The 21,602-nt window shown below is 40.9% G+C and overlaps 1 protein-coding gene across 4 annotated transcripts in view; it reads left to right on the top strand.

The window, feature by feature from the left end:
* Nucleotides 1–7,059, top strand: part of MSRB3 (methionine sulfoxide reductase B3) — a 180,467-nt gene extending 173,408 nt beyond the window's left edge. For all 4 annotated transcript variants that reach the window (XM_025882802.2, XM_073900707.1, XM_073900706.1 and 1 more), the window contains exon 7: nucleotides 3,879–7,059. In XM_025882802.2, coding sequence (XP_025738587.1) covers nucleotides 3,879–4,043 — 165 coding nt within the window. In that variant the 3' untranslated portion in view covers nucleotides 4,044–7,059. The remainder of the gene's footprint in view (nucleotides 1–3,878) is intronic.
* Nucleotides 7,060–21,602: the final 14,543 nt, after the last annotated feature.

Below are 21,602 nucleotides of genomic sequence, written 5' to 3'. Positions count from 1 at the left end.
CTTATTAATCTTTTGCAGATGACAACTCATATATTGCTGATGATTAAAGATACCCATGTGTTACAATAGGGTTTCAGACTCACAGCCCATCTCTCTTATTCTTGATCTTTCAGTAAAATCATAATGCTAAACTGGTGACTTCACAATCATTTCCTTGGCAAAAGATTAATATAACAAGCACAGAGGAAAAGAGCCCTACTTACACACAAGTGTCTTCAATAACGGTGGGAGAAAACAGGATACTACTGGCAAAGTAAATTGCTTTTCTTCTTAAACTCTTTTCTCCTTCTCATCCTGCCCCATGTGCCCAAGTGTAAAAGCCCCTGCTTTGAAACTGCTTCATCTTGTAGATCAAACACTTAAGAGAAAATGACAATAATAAAGCCCCAAACATTCTAGAAATAGCTGGGAGAAAACCCTCTAGGACAGTTGGAAATACATCAGTGCGGAAATATGTAACTGTTGAATGCACTATTTGTGTTTCCTATGCCCACGATTGAGAATTGCAGTCAGATTTTAAGGAATTATGTTAAATTTGATGTTCAATCACTTTTTGGGGGCGGGGGGTGTCTTTTCCCTTGGTTCTCTGTAGGATCCCCAGTTGCCAACTTTTCTGAGTGGGAGGCTTAGGTGATAAAGGATTCCTCTGGGAACTTTAAAATTTCCTTTTGAACAATTATCTCATGCTTTTGGCAGAATGAGAGCTAGAATATTCAGTTGTAGCTTGTATCTTATCTATGCAATAAATGCGTAACCATTTTCAAACCACTTTCAGAATGCACACCAAAGATTTTACCCTGAAATAAATCATTAACAGCAGGTTTCAGAGATTTCTTCATCAGGCAGCCAGTTTGTTTCAGTTACAAGCAGGTGTGCTGCAATCCCAACACATTGCCAGTTGGCTGGGGCCGGGGAGGCAAAACTCACAGGCGGCTACAGAAACAATGCATCACTGACAACTTCCATTCATCATCCCAGCCTTCGGCCAGGGGTAGAAGCTGGAAAGAATGGGCTCCATGTGCGTTCCCCTCGGGGAGGAACCTTCAGGACCTGTGCACTTTTCAAAGAAACTGGGTAATAGTTGTTTATGGGAGACTGGGTGTACCTGGGAGGAAGCAGAAATGGTGCTTCGTGGTTCGGCTTCCTGCAGACGGATGGCTTTGCAGCTTGGCGGGCACTGGAGCTGGCATGTGTAAATGAACACCTGGCTACGCTTTGAAATGTTGCTCCTCCCTCAGTTGTTGGAGCCTGGGGTGAATCTTCCAGAACACCTTCTGGCAAGGATGATGAAGCGGTCACTATCATTTGTAGGGGACTCGTGCCTTTTCCGAGGATTTCCCTACCCCATCCCCAACCCATAGAGTTGTCTGCCAACGATTTTTGTTGCCTCTTCCTAACTGTAAGTCCTCTTTCTCGTCCCCCTCCCTTTTCCTTTTGGATTAGGGACATCTAGTATCTGTGTTTTTCCTTCCATGTAAGCAAAACACCAGTTCCAGATTTTGCAAACGAAACTGCAGACCAATAACCAACACGATTCAACAGATTACTTTACTCTAAGTTGGATTTGTTCAAGATGATTTGGGAAATGAAGACCATATAAATACTCCTAAGTAGCTTCAAGTATATCCTTACTGTGTTTTATTTTTGGAGTAAGGTAAACAGAACCATTTTCTAGATGTGCCCAAGAGATGATTAATAAAGGTAACGTCCAGATAGCTGTGTTCTCTCATTAAAACACAAAACCAGAAAACCCATTCGAGGCTTTTAATGTGCAAGGTCCGCCACTCAGATGCCAAGTCATCAAAGTGCCAGAGCTGCATGTGAGATGGATAATTGTGCACACACACTGGTCACCAAGAGTCCCAGTTCCTGTTGGCCTGCACGCTGTTTTAGCAGGCAGCAATAGGTGTTTTCCTGTGTCCACTGGGTAAGCATATGCATTTTTACTGGTGCATCTTAGCTGCTGATGCCTGAAAATTTGGCCTCAATTGTTTATAGAAAGGAAAAGCAATCTGAGCTGTCAGCCTTGGTATTACCTAAAACTGCAGAGAATGTGGTAAAATAGTGCAAGATTTGTTTTTTAGGCCTGTTTCATATTTTCCAGGCAATAGATCAAATCAGTTCAGGGTTCATTTTTAGTTCTTTAATAAGCTGACACAGTATGTTGGCAGTAAAATAAGAATGCACTTTGAACATGGAAGTGCCATACAGTCAGAGTTGCCATTTGTGCTATTTATTAATAACTAGAGAACCCCTGGGAATTCAGTGTAGCACTTAGGATAGGGAAACTGAGATTCTAGTTCTTTCCATTGTAATGAGCGCAGTCCTTCACTTTTCTCTCATCATCTCCATTTGGCTCATTAGACCAATTTCCATGTCAGTTCCTCTTCTCTTTCCCTGTACTTTCTGAGGGTTTTGTACACCAAACAAGCACAGTGAGAGGAATTAATAAATCATCTCTACACCTTTTCTCTCATGTTCTTCCCTAAATCTTGACTCTTTCATCTGCTCGAAATGCTCCTCTGATACCCACTCCTTCCCTTCCTTTGGCTTCTTATTCCAGAGTCACCCCAGGAGAATAGACCCGCATCATTCTACCTGCATTATCAGCCCCCAACCCTGACACTTCATATCACTTCCTCTTTTTTCCCCTCCCCTTAGCATTTATTCCCACCTACCATACTAGACAGTCGACTTATTTCTCTGTGTGTTAGCTGTCTCTCCCACTAGAATGTAAGCTCCATGAGTCCAGGGATTGTTGCCTGTGTCTCCAGAGTCTGAGACAGTGCCTGGCGTGTAGCAGGTGCTCCCTAACTACTTGTTACATGAATGAATGGAAGTCATTTGCCCCAGGCTTTGGTTTCTCTGTGACATGATGAATGATGTGGTTTCACAACCTATTGGCATATGATGCACTGATGTCTCCATCGCCCTCACTCCTGTCCCTGCTCAGAAAGGGTGCACGACAGCTAAGTGTGACATACCCTGTTGTCGCCTGGGGTCCTACTCAAGGTCAGAGCGGTCAGTGCAGGGTTTTATGCACCGAGCCAGCCTTTCTGGAGAAACGACTCCTGGGCTGGATTTCTCTTGAACATCATCATAGCCAACCATCCCTCCTTCTGCTTCTGCCTGGATTCTGGGCCTCTTCTCCTTCCCAAGTTTTTTGGATAGGCAGGAGCATGGATCTGAGCTTATTCCTTCCCCCACGAAATGCAGTTCACTTGGGTAGAGACACCAGCGGCTCTGCACCTGCTGGACGCCAGAATGAAGGGACAGTGCGGGCCAGCGACAGTGCTCCTTGCCACACCTGCCATCCTGGTGACCGTGACCTACATCTGTAGAGCCTTGCCGTTGCTTTGCCGGGCTCCAAGAACATCCAGGGCTTGTCTGATGTTAAGTTTTACTGCCCATGAAAGCAAACATCACCTCCGTCATGGCCAGTGGAACAATATCTTTTACGGTGGACTTCTGCATTTCTGAAACCCACCCGTCCAAAGCCAAAAGTAATGCGGGGAGGGGCAGGGGAGAGGTTTTATTCTGCCATGTTTCGTAAAAGGGCAGATCAGGGGTCAACTCAATTCATAAAATTACTGCAGTCATTTTTCAGCTGGCCGAGAGACTCCATAGATCAAAAAATACAGTGGCTCCAAATGATTTCTGATATGCACAGTTCTAGTGTTTTTTTTATTCTCAGCATGTGGTGCAGAGCCTGCCAGAAACCATCTTTGTGGCTATTGACAGGAGGATTAGAAATCATCCATGATGGTTTCCATCGTTTCTCTACAGGCTGCTCATCCATTTAAATGGCTGCGTGTGAGTTCCTCTCAAAGCCTGCTTTGTACGTGTTCTCCCTTAACATTTTCACTCTTCTCTTTCAGTGCGGCGCCCACCTTGGGCACATTTTCGATGACGGCCCTCGTCCCACCGGCAAAAGATACTGCATAAACTCGGCTTCCTTGTCCTTCACGCCGGCAGACGGCAGTGGTGCCCAGGGGGGCAGTGGGGTGGGCAGCCCGGCCCCCGCGGACAAAGCGGAGCTGTAGGGTTGTGGAGAGTGGGGGAAGCAAGTGTACTTAATGCGCAGCTTGTTAAAAAAAAATACTCAGAATTGTCTATCTTAGATATATTTTTTCAAAAAATATAAGGGCAGTTTTGTGCTATCGATATTTTTCTTCTTTTGCTTAGACAGAGGCCCTGGCCATCAATGTATTTTGCTATCGCCTAGATCCGGAACCGCTTATACCTTCAGCGAGTGGAGATGGTTTGGTGAAACTCTTTCCCAGGCCACTTGAGTACCATTTGGCATTATTTTCTTTGAGCACATGGCTTCTTTTGAGATTTCTCCTGCTTTGCTTACGAGGCAGAGGGTGCTGGGTGTTCCCCCAAGACCCCCTCTGTGGCGGAGAGAGCAGAGCACCAAGCGCAGGGCACGCAGACCTTCAAGACACGTGGCCCTGAGGCATTTGTGCAGGCCTACCTGAGACAGAGGCGGACGGATGCCTTATGAGACTGCTCAGCTCCGTGGAAAGTCTGAGCTAAGGTCGTTTATTCGCACTAAGGGTGTGAAGGTCTGAAGTCTTTCCTTATGTTAAATTGTTGCCAGATCTGGTGGGGTTGGGGGGGGTTTACACTGAGTGTTGTGGCAGAGAAGTAAACATTACCTCACGGTTAGGCCTTTATTTTATTTTATTTTCCATTGAAAACATTGTAATGTAAGACAACTATAAAATGCTGGGCCCCGTTTTGTCCAAAGTCCACAAAGAAGAACACCTGCCATTGCTTTTTCGAAGTCCGTCCCTCCACACCTAATACCAGCTGCAGCTGGGAGGGCATTTTGGTAAATCCCACTGTGTAAAATAAAATATTGGGGACAACACACCTCATCAAGGCAGCAGAAATAAGAGAGAGTGGAGAGGACCAAGGAAGAAGTCCTGGGTATTAAAATACCCAGTGCTGAGCAGAGAAGCCGACAAGATACTCCAAGTAACAGAGCCCAAACCTGGGGATCTTGTGCCTAGAGGTTCAGGTGACCTCTGGAAGGATGGTTGGGGTTAAAGTAGAAAGAACCAGGAGCTCAAGTCTCACCCTGCTGTGTGACAAGGGACAAGCCATTTAGCCTCTCCATGCCTGCTCTTCATATAAAAACTGGGACTTACATTATTTGTAAAATAATTGACACTCTCAGGGCAAATTTACAATATTGCTGTACCATTAAGATCGGTGTTGTAAAATTAAACTGATCTGGTTCTAATTGCCTCAAAGGCTGAAGCCCAAGCATTTGAAATGGAAAGAAGCAAAGAGAAGGTTGACTTAGCTGATTGGTATGGAAACAGTTGGGCCAAGAGCCAGAAATTTTTCTTTGTAGCAATATGGCTGGTTTTACTCTGAGAAGCTCTGCTCCGTTTTGCTGTGTAACATTTAGCTTGCCCGAGTGGATGTCATTGTGCGTGATAAGGTTTCCACAGGTATGAACAGTGGCGATTTAAGATGATATTGCCGTAACCAGGTTTGAGGGTGCAGTTTATGATGGATAGATACTGTGTTTGTAGCCTCGAATGCTAATCCTGAAATGTAGTTTTTAAAAAATATTTTGTAAATCTTTGAAACCTTATGAAAACTGACATCTTTCCTTGTAAGCACCAAGACAAAAATAAGAAAGAGGGACATTTGACAGTTTCACAATGAGAAACAATGAGAAGTTAAAATGAAAAGTAACAAATCAAAGTGGCAGTGTGGTCATGTCCACATTCTTCCACGTGTCTACACATGCTTCCTGGTGAGGCCCTGCTTGATATTCTCGTGACTTCCTTGTCACGTGTGCTCTAGCTTCACGATGCCAGGTAAGTCATGCTCTTCCTTCCTCGGCTCCCAGCTGTTTCACCTCAGGCCCTGGGTCCCTCTGGAACTGAGATGTAAAATTTAAGACCATGGAAGCCTCAGCACACAGACCATCCCGACCTCACAGAGGGAACCCCATCATTTCCCAGAGACTCAAGGATCCCATGTGGGATTGGCTAAAGAAGGGGGTCTCCCGGGACTTCCCTGCCCCACACAGCACTTCTCACTTTGGGCCACACAGCACTTCTCACAGTGCTCAGCTACATATAGTAGCCTGCCCCAGGTTTCTGCTGGACACGAGCCACCGTGTCGAGGTAGACAAGGAAGATAAATGAGGGGCTTCTTCCCTCTCCCCAGAGATTCTGGACTCTCATTGTTCTCTCGTTTTTATTGGGCTTAACATTTCCCTCAAAAAACTCCTTTTCTAATCCTTTGTCTTTGTTTCAAGGAAAGCCAGCATCTCTCCTACCACATTTTCCAGCATCAACTTTAAGAAAAATGCAACATCCCTCGGGAAAAAAAAAACAAAAAAACAAAAAAACATGGGGTATATGCATGTGGTTTAATTCCAGATTGCTTTTGAGTTTAAGAGGTATCAACTTTCAGTATATTTCTGTCTCATGTTAAAGAAATATATTACTAAAACGTTGGTGAGCAATAATGTCAGCTGTCGAGCGCTAGATTTATTTTTGCAGGATATGGAGCGCAATGAAGTGCGTCAGTATGGCAAGGTGTATGTGATCTGTGGAAGTTGTGCCATTTAACATAGGAAATGCATGGGACTTGCCCTCTCTGCACGCAGCCCTTACTGTACCGTTAGGAGATGCAGGTTTCTGCTGGTGTGTAAAAAGGACATCTATAGAGTCATGCAGAATGGATCTGAAGAAAGCAACAGTACATATTGTATAAGAGAACATTTCTATATGTTTAAACTCTTCACTTCTTAGATGCATTGAAATACTTAATGCAAATGACATAGCAATTTAAAAGCCTTTCCATGTTAAATTGAATTGAAATGCCTTGCTTTAAATGTGGACTATTATGAAAGAGATTATCATTTGTTTTGAAGGTCAGATATTTTTGTCTTAGATAGTTTGTAATAATTTTTCTCCAAACAATTCCAAACTTTTGAAAAATGTCATGAGATTTTCATTAAAAGAACCCTTTTCCTATGTTTATTGTATACAGAAATTATGCAATAAAATTTCTTTATAAAAATGTGTTCTGCTTCCTGAAGACTGCTGTTATTTTTAGCACAGACACACGGACCATCCACTGGAGTTTGCCACTATGCTCTGTCCGCCTCCTCCCAGCTGATATGTGTGTAGTCTACACAGAGGGCCTTTGATCTGATGTGGCCTTTGCACGGAGGGGCTCTCATCATAGGGTCGAGTCCAACTCTCTATCCCTCAGGCCCCAGCAAAGGCCTCCAGGAATCCGAAAGATTGGAGGAAAGGGCAACATTCCCAGAGTTACTCACCCTTCCCCTCAGCACAATCTTCAGCAGCTTGTGTACGCTTTAGGGCTTCAAATATGGACTTTGGGGAGCTCCAGCATGATAACTCTGTGGATAAAAATGTAGGAACGATACCACGCTGATTCCTTCGGCCTCCGTTAAATAATATGATGGGAAACTTCCAGTGTGGTCAAGGATTGGTCTCTAGGGAAATATGGTAGGAGTTCCCCAAAGCTCACAGATGAAATCCCCTTTAAGAGTCATCTGTACTGACGAGTTTCAGTGTAGTATTATTGGTTGATGAAATCTTTCATTTAAATGTTTCAGTTTATTGTGTTGACTCTGTTTCTTTCGTGGAGGAAAAGTGAGGTGGAGAGGTGGTGAAGACTTGGCTTTTCAGCCAATTCTTTAAGTCATATTCCTAGGATCCTGGCATCCATAGGCCAGCAATGTCACATAGTGTACCTTAGACTTAGAACAGCACTTCTCAAAGTGTGGTCCCCAGGCTGCAGCATCCATAGTGCCCGGAACTTGCTACAAATACACATTCTCAGGCCTCCCAGACTCACTGCAATAAAAATTCTGGGGTGGAACCCTAGCGATATGTATTTTAGTAAGCCCTCTGTGGGATTATGGTGCTTGTTCTAGTTTGCAAACCATTGCCTTGGAACTTATAGTGAGGAAAAAGTCATTTAGTCTGAATTTTAAAAGCATTTCTTTATGACTCAAAAATGCCTTGTTTTGTCATCGGTGGTTGTCTTTCGACAGAGGTGAGTCAAATGGTTTTCCCCAGGCTTCATGCCTCTCAGCTGGTCCTATCCTTTGCTGCCTGTTTGTCTTGTTCTGGAGCACTGGGGTGTCCTCATCAACCAGCACCACCTTCACTCCGGTTTGCCTTTCTGGGTTGAACCCAGGCTGCTCACCCGTGCCTCTCTAGAACTGCAGGATATCCGTGGCCGGGCTCAGCTCCGCAAATCCAAGAACTAGAGAATAGGTCTCAGTGCAGAAATTGACATGTGACCTTTCCTATCTCTTCTGTTTCTTTGTACCTTCCATCATCATCAACATGGGTTTGTTTTTGTTTTATTTTTTTTAAAACCATCAAGAGATTTTTACGAAGGGGCCATGTATTCGAATTGTGGCATTATTTGGTCAGAAAACAGCTGTCATTACCCGGATCTTAACAATGAAATGAATTCTAAGAGATGCTGGCATACAAGAAAGGTTGAATTGAAACTTGTCCTTGGGGACAGGCTTACAAGTACCTGTACTGACTTCTGATTAAAGTTTATTGTGCATTACAGGAATGATAGAAATGTTACCATTTTGAAGTGGGACCTGAAAAAGTGCCATGTGCCACAGAAGAATATTCTAGCAATCCACTTCCCACCCACTTGCTCCCAGAGGCTGGCCTCGTCCCAGACCAACCTGGAAAAGGACTGGAGGTTCTAGACCAAGCAGCTCTTGCGAGTCTGCCATGCGAAGTTGAGGGCTTTCACAGAACCATCACAGGTGAAGGCCAGAATGACCTGAGTGAGATCTGGGAACGAAATCAGATCCTCAGGCCCGCGGGACACTCTCCCGATTTTCGGGCTGGCTGCAGAACCACACTAACTTGTCAGATTACGGATGCCCGGAACCTCATTCTTATTTCAAGCTTTGCACTTTCCCTCCCTGCAGTGTCCACCCACTCCACTCCCAGCAAATGAACTCCCATGTTATCATCCAGGCTGGGCAGGAACCCGACAGATTTTCAGGAATGAACAGCAGGGAAGTCCTCTTGTAGGGACCAAGCGCTTACTTCAGCACTGTACGGACAGGGTGGGGTGTGGAAAGCTGTAGAAGAGGCTAGAAAGCAAAGTAAGGCAGAGTGTCTGTATTTGCACAGGAGAGAGTCCTTAAGAGTTAAGGTGTGGTTGCCTGACGCTTTATTCCCAAGGCCCTCAGCCTCACCATGGGATTTCTTTTCACCCTGATGATACTGTGTATTAAGTCATCTCTGTAAGTCAGGCACTCGATCCGTTTTCTTTAATATGAGGTAGGTAGTCTTATCCCCATTTAACAGATGGTGGAGCTAAAGCTCAGAACTGTTAAGCAGAGTTACAATCTAGTACATCACCAGACTGAAATCCAAGTTCGTTCAAAGGCTTCCTACTCAGCACTACACTGCCCCCCAGGTAGGAGACTGGCTATTTGGCTACTGTTCAGCGGCAGGTTTTACACAGGCAGAAAACGGTGTTTATATCATTTCTTATTTCAAATTAATTGCAATTTACCCTTCCAAAATATAATCTGCAGTATGAATGCTTTATTTCAGACAAGGCTTAATTAATCATCGTACACCTTGATTTTTTTTTTATACTTCACTGATGGAGAGTTTAATTTTTTTTCCTAAGGGCTAACATTAATATCCCTAATGATTTTTAACTACCACATAGACACACACACACACACGTGCGCGCGCGCACACACACAATAAGCCACATTCTGGATCCAAATAGAAAAAAAAGAAGAAGAGAGGTGATGCTAAAGATGCACTTGATCTTAACTCTCAAGTTAACCTCTCATTTAGAAAGATGTAGAGCCCTGGGCCAGGGGGGGTGGAGGGGTGGAGATGGGGTGTCCTTACCGTTGTCACTAAGTCAGTGAGATTTAGCAATCAGAGACTGAAGAGGCGGGGACAGATTCCTGAGGGCTCTTACAACACCCAGAGCAGGTCTGCAGGGCATATGATGGACCTATCCCAGGAACTGATGGAATAAAGAGGTTTGTTTCTGTTTGATTACAATTCATGACAGATTGATAACTGCAAAGGCATTCAAACTTGGTGTTTCGTCCCCCCCTTCCCTTTAACACTACAGCTTGGAAGGCCAGTCAGGCATCTGGTGTTTGTTAGATGGCTGCGTTGCATCATCCTTATGATTGCTGGGGAACATCTTCTAGCATTCGAGCGATTGGAGGGAAGACCATGGGGCACAAAATGGCCTCATCCGGTTTACATCTTCATTACTGAGCTTCTCACATACCTGCTTACATCTGGAAAAAATCTCCAGGTAAACTTCTTGGGCTCTTTTTCTAAAGAGTAACTGTAATTATTAGGGTTATACCCAAATTCAGCTTAGAATAGGTATGTGGCTAAACTTCAGCCAAAATCCTGTGCCGGTCTAAAGGAAATTTTTTTGCTTTTTTTTTTTTTTTTACATTTCTTTTTTTTTTTTTTTTTACAGTTACATAGGAGGGGACTTTTCCCCACTTGTGGCCAGTGGGGTTCCTGGTTCTCTATACCCAAAGCTTCTATTTATGCCGTTAGGGAAAAGGCAAGGAGACTAGGGAAAAAACTTAAAGATCTCCTCAAATCTCTCACTGACTCTTTCCTCAGGACCAAGTCCCAGAATTCTAATCTGTATTACAGGTCATATCAACTTTCACAAATGCCAAGTCTTTTCCCCACTAGGTACTATCACAAACCTTACCTTGCCAAGCAAGAACATCAAAAAAATTTTTTTTCTACTTCTTCTATTTCCTGCTTATCTCACTTGGACAGGGTTCGTCCATTCAATGCACATTTATTGAGCCCTTTGTGGGTGAGGCAGGGGACACCACAAACGGAGTAAGACTGGGTCCCTGCAGTTGGGAAACAGACCCGCAGCTAATTACACGGAGTGCTGTGTAGGGCACACATTAGCATGGACAAAGCATTACCAGAGCTCAGCTGGGAGAAGGATGAATTGTGCCCCAGGAAAGGGGGTTAGCAGAGAGGGAGGCCGAGCCAGGGAAGGCTTCGTTTAGGGAGGACACAGAACACGTTTTTTGAAGAGTCTGTGGCATTTCACACAGAAGAGAAGAAGATGAGATCGTCCGGAGAAATGGACGATCATTTGGCTGCCTCCACTCTCAGATGCGGTGCAAACAGGCTGCAGCAGGAAGTACAGAGACCCTTGGCAATCCGGCTACTACCCGCCTGTCCCAGCCTCATCTCTCACCTCCCCTCCTTCACCTACCCCCAGCCATTCCGACTTCTGCCACATTTTCCGGGGGCACATACTTTCTGCCTAAAATGTCCTTCCTGCCTTTTCTGAGTGGTAGACTCGAGTCATCCTTCAAATCCAGGCATCGCTTGCACGAAGCACATTGCCCATTTCCTTTCCTCCCCTAGCACAAATGGACTTCCATTATCATTTGTCTATGCCTTGCTTCTAGAGTTCATCACACTGATTAAATTGTCTCCCCCACCAGATTTGGAGTTCCTCTTGAGGACAGATGCTTTGAATAAATCGTCTTAGTAGATGGAACAAAGCTAGAATCAGGTCTAAACAAAACAGATGGTGAAATTCATTTCCACTCTTCTCTCATTTTCTCTGTCCTGCCTCATCTTTTCATCTAACACCCACCTAGATTTGTCCTCTGGGCTATGCCCATGTCTCAAGCCTCTTTCCCCTTTATGATCCTTCTAGGAGCTTAATCTGGGAGATAACTACTGCCTACTTACCCCCAGTGTTTGGGCTAGACTCTTAAAATTCATTATCTCATTTGATCTTCTGGGTTAAGAGAGAAGTCACATACTGAAGGCTGAAGGTGGGTTTTTGTTTTGTTTTTTTGTTTTTGCCTATTCCTTTTTAAAAATATGTTTACCGATATTTAAAAATCAGAAGATCCCACATAAAAATCCATTTCCGGATTCTTTTGATAGAGGTGAAATCTGGCACGTCTGGGTAACTATCCGATGGTGCCAAGTAGCAGCTGAGTACCTGAGGTGATGACACTCTGGCTTTGCTACGAGCCTCACGGCTTCCTGTGGACTCCCATTTAACTTTCATATGTGTGCTGTTTTATTGTTTCTTATAATAGACAAATATTTTTGGTATCCTTGTCTCTACCAAATAGGAGAATAAAATATAGAGTTTGGAGGCCACATGACTTCTTTTTAAACCTACCTATGTCCTGTAGGTGTTTGGTTGATGACCCCTGAGGTAGGCAATACTATTATCTTTATTTTACAGATGAGAAAGGTTAAATAACTGCACCATGATAACATATCTAGGAAAAAAACAGGGCAAAGACAGGGCAATTTAACTCTAAAGCCCTTGTGTTTCAACGGAGACTTTTTGATCCTGCAGCTCCCCAAACAGGAAATTCTTGCACAGGTACATCTAGTGTGGGCACTTACTTTTTAAGTTATGTACATTCATTACTATAGTAATATAGTATGCATGTTCTAAAATATACACAAAGATGGAAAATTTTAAAAGATGGGATAAAAAATTCAAAATGTAAATTTAAAAATCGTTTAAATGTTACTTTAATGGTACCAAAAATATTTTTGCTTTTACTAAAATATATAATATTTTTAGTGAAATTGGTGTGATTTTAATACATCATTAATGTTTTAAATTTTAGGTTTAACGGTTTGGTGAAGCAGTGTTTGAAGGTTTGGATCTAAATTCACTTTGTTTTAAATACTTGCTTCGGTGGTTGACATCACTGAAAACTACATTCCACAATGACATCCCTATGAAAGCCCCACCATGGGCTCACTGATGGATCAGGATACTCATTTTTTTTTACATCCCAACCACTGGTGTACAAAGGTGTCTATGGAATTTTGGTTAGTAGACCTTCATATTCCCAGATGTCAATAAGGTATTATTGCAAATTATTCAGATATTTAAAAAATTATTTAGCAAATGTGAAACATCCATTAACAGGGTTGAAAACAGATTTTAAAATTCAGATCTTAAGTTTTTAAAGCATTCAGATGTAAAATATTCTTTAAGGTAAGACACCTTTTTGTCAATACACATCACATAAAAAATGGAAATAGTTCCAAATACGCATTTTCAAAATGCTCCCTCCAAAACTTGAATTTTTTTAAAAAGCAGTTATGCATTGTTGAGATGTCACTTTTGCCTGAAAGGAAGGGATTGAGTATATTATTTAAAGATAATGGTTAGATAGCGCACTTCTAACAGATACTTGTCATCACAGAAAATGTTGGGAAAACTTGGAACTTAAAAAAAAAAACAAAACCTTAGCTTTAAGATTGATAATCCTTCCATGAAATAGCTAGCAAGTATAAAATATTGTCATAGCTATTATCTATCTCCTTGCAAGGTATTATAAAGATTGACCCTATTTCCATGTCTTATTTTTACAAAATTAACCACACCAATGACATATTGGAAAACATCCGGCTTCAATCCCTCGGTGAGAGGGCTTGTTTATGCATAAATTAGTGCAGGGGATGACTTTCATGTGCAGAGGTCTTTCTGTAACCTTCTCGTGGAATCCATTCTTTTCCCTAATACCCTCGTCAAACCAGCCGTGGCATCGGTGGTTTGCCATAGACCACGTTTATTGAGTCAGTTATTTCCACCTTCCCTTTATGCGCTGACATGCACACAAAAGTAGTTTTTCATTGTTGAAACAAAGTCTAGCAAATACCATAATCTGAGACATGATAAAAAAAAATCTATACTTTAATACAACTTCGAAGAAAATCTCTACACAGTGTAATTTGTTCTATTACTTGGGTCTTCACATCTTCAGCCCGCTTTCTCTGCATCTTCCAATGGCATTTACTTTCTGTAAATACATTTTAGTTTGTTACCATCTTCTTTTCATATTACTTCAGATAATTTCATCAGAGCAAGAAAACCAATTGGCATGTGGTCTTTCATAGTTTATGAAACATGAATCACTAAGTGTATTGAAAGTTGATAAAGTAGCATATTGAGTATTATGTGATGCTAAAGATCACTAAAAAATTGAAAGGTTGTTTTCATGTTCTGAGCACTTGGTAACTAAATGTTGAGTTCACCATCATGGTCTCATTATTAGCTGCTAATAAATGAAGGTACAATATATACTTAGAGTAGGTGCTTTGTTAGCAACAGTGGATGTGCGCTGATATTTCATGTACTCAGCCTAATCACTTCACATTTTTAGCTGACTCTTCGATGGATCTGATGATCATTGCTTATACCTCGTAAGTGGCTGACACTTGAATTAGAAGTGGCATCTCTGTCATTTACTTGTGACTCGTTTAGACTTATATTTTTATTAGCTTCAGTCTGCACTTTAGCTGTGAAAATCATCTTTAGACACTTGTTGGTACTCTGGAGGGTTCATTTCCTTAACTATAGATTGTCCATAAACCTTGAGCAGGCACATAAGCAGGTGCCTCTAGGCAATAGTGGAGGTGACGATCTCCCACTTTCGCCTGGACACTGCGTGTGACATCGGACCCATGAACCCAGTGAGGGCTCCATTGTCAGTGTGTAGATTAGACACAAGTAATCCTTACTTTGCATGATCATAAAAATGACACATAAAAATGACCAGGTAAGCTGAAACCGTGCAAAATGACCTTAATTATCAACTGGGAAAATTCCAGTTGTTCTGTGATTCTTAAAAATTTTGGTTAAAACACTGAAAGCTCTCTTACAGTCTGTTGTAAATGTATTGGGAAATGAAAAAGAAATCTAAAGCACTTATTTAGCATGGTATAGTTTAAAACATTACAAATATTGAGAATGAAAGTGTTTTATTTCCCTGTAAAAAAGTGGTTTGAATAGCACTTGGCTTCTTCTCATTGTTTGAGACTCAGAGAGCATTTTTCCTATACAATGGTGACCAAAGTCCTATGCCAGTTGTCCATGGTCAGCTGGGGGCTGTTCTGACATTGCCACTGCTGGGATGACTGGGTTCTCCTCTCTATGTCCCTCACACCCCTCCACGTGGCTCGCCTGTGCATGTTCTCGCGCTGTTGGCAGGGATTAGGAGAGAGCAAAGAAGTGTGCAAGTACTCCTCATACCTCTGCTTGTCTCATTTGTTACTGTCCCTGTGGCATTAAGCGGGCTACATGACCATACCTGGAACCAGTGTAAAGCCCTACCGAAGGGATGGATAGAGGAAGATATGAAAAAGTAGAGCCATTAATGGAATCAGTCAAGTCTAGTAGGGAGCACCGTAAGTCCTGGCCATCCTGTTTCCCAGCCACCATCTTAGGAAAGTTCCTTAATACCTCTGAATCTCAATTATTTTATGGTGACTTCGCCTGTGATATATTTCTTAAAATATTTTCTAAACTAGAAAAAATATATACACAAATTTAAAAAGCACAACAGTGCTAAAAGACATAATAAACCAGAGATCTTGGCCCTTCTTCCATTCTACCGTATTCCCCAGGCATGGTCACGTTTAATCCTTCTTCTTGTCTCTGCTGACATCTTATCCATGTTTTGAAATAAAATTACATGTTTCCACCTATTGATTCATTACTTTTAGACATTATCTATTAACTTATTATTTTAACTCTCTTACATCCCTCTTGTCCCTCCCCTCATCCATGCAACATAGTTATATTACGATTTTTGGTCATATCCACATTTAGGGTCTTCATTATTATAACAATGAGAATAATTGTTTACTGTTGAGCCAAGTTAAAATAGTATTACTACATTTTTTTTCTGATTTCCTTGGATTTCATCACTGTCTCATGTTTTCACTTGTTTGTTTATTCATTTATTCATTTATTTCATTGACTCTCTCGTGAAGCCTTTCCACATCTTCCAACAGCTTTGCAAAATAACTTTTCAAAACAATTTTCCACTTTCTCAAATATGTCAGATAATATATTAGCTACATCTTATTCTTAGGAGTATCCACAGCAAAGACCAGTGTACTTGCGTGCACCCATACACACTTCTAAAATTCTCTGTTCCAGTTTGGACGGCTTGCTCTCTAGACCTTCTGTACTCCTGACTCCCTAGATCCTTATTCCGTCATCATCCTGAGGATACCCTTTACCTTTCTTCTGTGTTGATTCCATTGTTACTGGATCCCGTCATTTACAACCTCATTTCATTAGGGCCGATCTTTAGTTTCCGATGAAAGGGCATGCCCAATGTTAAACTTTTGAGACTTGGTATGCTTGAAAATATTCTGCTCGCACACTTTATTAATCTTTTGGCAGTCTAGAATTCCAAGGTGAAAATCATTTTCCCTTCAAATTTGGAGGCACTGTTTTATTGACTTCTCTTTTCTAGGGTTGCTGTTGAGATATCCAATGGAGGTTCCAGTCCTTTGGATGTGAACTCTTTGTCTCTAGTGTTTGGAAATGATGCTATACCACAGGGAGGTCTTTTGCCATTTGTTTTGATGGCAACTTGGTGAGGTTTTTGTTGTTGGTGGTGGTGTTTATTAAGTAGGCTCTACACCCAATGTGGGGCTTGAACTCACAACCCCGAGATCAAGAGTCACATGCTCTACCGACTGAGCCAGCCAGGCTCCCCTTGGTGAGTATTTTCAATCTAGAGATGTGTGTCCTTGCATTTTGAGAAATTTCCTCAATATTCCTTTGCTCATATACTTTGTTTTATTTGTTCTTTCTTTGTGTAATTTTTATTAGTTAAATATTACACTTCTTGGATTAAATTCTGTTTTCCATCACTGCATCCTTTTGTTCTCTTTTCTAGGAAATTTTCTCATATTTCTTTACAACCACTTTACTGAATTTTTTTCTACTTCCCCTATCTATATATTTTCTTAATTTCCAAGAGCTCTTATCCTCTGGTTGCTCTTTTTATAAGCATCCTTTTCTTGTTAAAAAAGCAGTATTTTATTTCTCTAGGAAAGTAAATAATTTTTAAAATATTTTACTTCTACTCTCTGCGTGTGTTTCTTTGAGTTCCTTTTCTGTTTGTCTTGGCCTCTGTCTTCTACAAGGAGATTTGCCTCAAGACCTTGCTCATCCTTGGCTGTCCAGCTCCAGTAACAAATGAGACACCGAACTGCAAATTGTGCCTCAGTGGAGTTTGCTGCCTGATGAGTATGATGGTAGAAGGACTGAGTTGTTCTTATTTCCTATGGGACCTCAGATGTCTGCTTGTTTTCACTTGACAGAGTAAAAACTGGTACAACAACTTCGGAAAATTTGGTGTACAGACTGTGTCTTACACTGGTTAGACTCAGCCGATTTTCTGACTTTACGCTGGTGCAAAAGTGATATGCATTCAGTAGAAACCGTGCTTCACGTTTTGAATTTTGATCTTTTCCTGGGCTAGCAAAAGCCGAGGCTCCCAGTCGGCCAGTGATCACAAGGGTAAACAACTGATGCCCATCCAACCATTCTGTTTTACACTTTCAGCACAGTATTCAATAATTACATGAGATATTCAATATTTCTTGATTATAAAATAGGCTTTGTGTTAGGTAATTCTGCCCAACTGTAGGCTAAGGTAAGTGTTCCGAGCACATTTAAGACGGACTAGCCGAAGCTATGGTGTTCTGTAGGTTATGTATATTAAATGCACCGTCAACACCATATTTTCAACTTATGTTGGGTTTATCGGGATGTAACCGCGTTGTAAGTTGAGGAAGATCTGTATCTTTTTTTCCTCTATGGTGATGTCATTTTTCTGAAGAAAGGTCACCCAATTGCTTCTTGTCTCTGAATCTAGAGGATGTCTGGTGCAGTTGCTCTGGAATGTACCTTGTCTTCTCGCCTACATTGGTGGTGCTGGAGGTAGAGGGAGGGGAACTGGGGAGTCTAATTTTCCTTAGATAGACATCTATATATTATAATTTATAAGGTAATATTTAACACAAACAATGTCATATGTTTGTAAATTTGGAGTATAATATTAAGATGAACACCTACTAACCCCAAACACCGTTTAAGTGTCAGAGGAAAAAAAAAAGAGTCCGATGATAACTAATACCTTTACATTTTATCTACATGCTCTTCTCCTATCCTTTACCCCTTCTTGCTGAGTGATAACACACAACTCTGAATTTTGTATTTGTTCTCATCTTATTTTATTAAAAAAAAGTTGTATCACATATATAAATAACCATAAACAATGTATTGTCTAGCTTTGCTAAATTCTGTGCTTTATAAAAAATGGTACCAAGCTGTATGTTGTCCTTTGTGACTTTTCATTTTTCACTCAATATTTTTACTGACTCATTCATCTTCCTGTTTGTAACCATATTTCATTCATTTTAGTGCTGCGTACTATTCCTTTGTGTGACATATTACAAGTTTTATTTTATTTATTTTAATTTATTTTTTTATTTAAATTCAATTAGCCAAGGTATAGTACCTCATTAGTTTTTGATATAATGTTCATTGATTCATTAGTTGAGTGTAACACCCAGTGCTCATCACATGCCCTCCTTAATGCCCACCACTCAGTTACCCCCTCCCCCCACCCACCTCCCTTTCCGCAACCCTCAGTTTGTTTCCTGGAGTCAAGAATCTCATATAGTTTGTCTCCTTCTCTGATTTCTTCCCATTCAGTTTTCCCTCCCTTCCCCTATTGTCCTCTGCACTATTCCTTATGTTCCACATATGAGTGAAACCATATGATAATTATGTTTCTCTGACTTATTTCACTTAGCATAATACCCCCCCAGTGTAAATGGTAGATATTCATTCTTTCTGATGGCTGAGTAATATTCCGTTGTATATATGAATCACCTCTTCTTTATCCATTCATCCATTGAAGGACATCTCGGCTCCTTCCACGGTTTGGCTCTTGTCGACATTGCTGCTGTGAACATTGGAGTGTATGTACCCCTTCTCTTCACTCCATCTGTATCTTTGGGATAAATCCCCAGTAGTGCAATTGCTGGGTTGTAGGGTAGCTCTATTTTTAACATCCTGAGGAACCTCCATATTGTTTTCCAGAGTGGCTATACCAGCTTGCATTCCCACCAACAGTGTAGGAGGATCCCGCTCTCGCCACATCTTCGCCAAAATATGTTGTTTCCTGACTTGTTAATTTTAGCCATCCTGACTGGTATGAGGTGGTATCTCATTGTGGTTTTGATTTGTCTTTCCCTGATGGCAAGTGATGTGGAGCATTTTTTCATTATTACAAGTTTTAAATTGATTTTTCTGTAAATGGACATTTGGGTTGTTTCCATTTCTTTGTTATGACACAATGTTGTGTAAAACTTTCTTTTGCACATCTCCTGGTATACACGTGTATAAGAGTTTCCGTTTGCTGTCATAACAAATTACCACAAATCTGGGGCTTAAAACAACAGAAATTATTATCTAGTAGTTCTGTAGTTCAGAAATCCAACATGGGATTCACTGGGCTAAGAACAAGATGTTGGCAGGGCTGCATTCCTTTCTGGAGGCTCTAGGGAAAAATCCGTGTTCTTGCTTTTTCCTTGTCCCTTTTCTGTCCCTGTACATCTTGATTTCAGAAGTAACACCTCGGCCTCAGATCCTTCTCACACTACTACTTCTCTGACCACATCTTCTGGAAAAGTTCCCTGCTCTAAAGTACTCTTGTGATTATACTGGGCTCACCCAGATAATCCAGGATAATCGCTCCATCTTAAGATCCTTAACTTTAATCACATCTGCAAATTCCCTTTTGCCACGTAAGAGAGCATGTTCATAGGTCCTGGGAATTAGGACACGGTCATCTTTGGGGAGGGGCCATTATCTTGTCTACCACAACGTGCCAGGATTTCTCTAGGGTATATCCCTAGGAATGAGATTGCTGCATCATGGTGTATGTGTATTTTTACATGTCAGTTGCACAAGAAAATGACAGAATAGGTTTCCAAAATGGTTGTACCAATTTATACTTCTACTAGCAATATATAGAATTTCTGTATCCTTATCAATACTTTGTGTGATTGGACTTCTTTATTTTTGCCAATCTAGTGTGTGTACATCATCACAGGCTTAATGAGAGGTTCTGTCAGTACTAATGATGCAGAGCACTCTTTCCTATGTGATTACCTATATGTGTCCATTCTGCTGTGAAAAATGTTTATCCATGATGTTTGGCCATTTTCCCCATTTTTCTATGGCTTTTTAAAAAATTTACTTATAGGCATTCTTTCTGCATGTAGGATATTAATATCCTTTCTTTTATATGTGTGGCAATCTTTTTTCCAGTAAATTGCTTATCTTTTCACTTTCTTTATGGTGACTGTTAAAATTTGTCTCCAGTGAACAGTTATTCTTAATTTTAATGTGGTAAATTTATCAATCTTTTCTTCCATGGTTACCACTTTTTTCCCTTCCTTTACTATATTGTCAAGAATGCCCAGTACAAGGCTGAACATTATAGTGTTAACAAAAATCTTTGTCTCGTTCCTGATTTTAAGGAAAATGATTCTTACTTTTCACCTCTAAAAATGCTATTGTTGTAGGTTTAGGAGATGATCAACTTAAGGATATTCCCCTCTCTTTGTTTGGTGACAGTTTTGTTTTGTTTTGTTTTTAAAGATTTTATTTATTTGTTTGAGAGAGAGAAAATGAGAGAGAGCACATGAGAGGGGTTGGGGTCAGAGGGAGAAGCAGACTCCCTGCCAAGCAGGGAGCCTGATGCGGGGGCCTGATCCAGGGACTCCAGGATCATGACCTGAGACGAAGGCAGTTGCTTAACCAACTGAGCCACCCAGGCGCCCAGTTTGGTGACAGTTTTTATCATGAGTTGGTGTGGAATTTTATTCAGGCTTTTTCTGCATCTATTAAAATTATAGTATCACTTTAAGTTTTTAATATGCTATTTTGGCAACTTACATGTATGGGTTTTGTACTGTTAAACCATTTTTCTGTTCCTAAGGTAAACACCACTTGGTAGAATTGGTTCCTCAGTCTTTTGGGTGAGATTTTGGCATCTGGGTTCGTGAGTCAGAGTTCCGCGTAGTTTTTCCTTTTCATTCATTCTGTCCTTACCTGGTCTTGCCATTACAGTATACAGATTTTATAGTTATTTAGAGTATTTTGCCTTCTTTTCAATTCTCCAGGAAAGTTTGTATTCGATCGGAATGATTTGTTCTTTGGTAGTTGGTAGAGTTCACCTGTAATAACATTTGGGCCTAATTTCTTTGTGGGATTATTTTAACTACTGATTTTATTTCTCCAGTGGTTATAAACTCTCCAGGCTTTCTACTTCTTCTTGATTTCATTTTGATTAGAATTAATTTTTCTAAGAATTTGTTTTAAAATTTAAAGACATCAAGTTGTTCATAATATTCACTAACTCTTTTTAATATCTGCCATGTCTACATTTAAGTGCCCCTTTTCATTTTTATTACATTTTAATTGCAACATCCTTTGTTCTTGATTAAGATAACCAAAGATTTGTCTATTATATTTTAGTTTTTGAAAAAACTAGGTTTTGGTTTTGGCAATCCTCTGTTGTATCTTTGTTTTCTCTTTAGTACATTCCTGCTCTTATTTTGTATTTCCCCTTTCGTTCTACTTTATTTGGTTTCTTTTTTCTGACTTCTTAAATTGGATGCTTGTTAATTTCTTTCTTCTTTTCTACT

This window comes from Callorhinus ursinus, unplaced genomic scaffold (genome assembly GCF_003265705.2).
Source record: "Callorhinus ursinus isolate GAN/ISIS: 27379988/994484 unplaced genomic scaffold, GSC_fseal_2.0 scaffold14, whole genome shotgun sequence".
Lineage (NCBI taxonomy): Eukaryota > Metazoa > Chordata > Mammalia > Carnivora > Otariidae > Callorhinus > Callorhinus ursinus.
The sequence above is the reverse complement of the archived record's forward strand: the minus strand, read 5'-3'. Positions and strand labels throughout refer to the sequence as shown.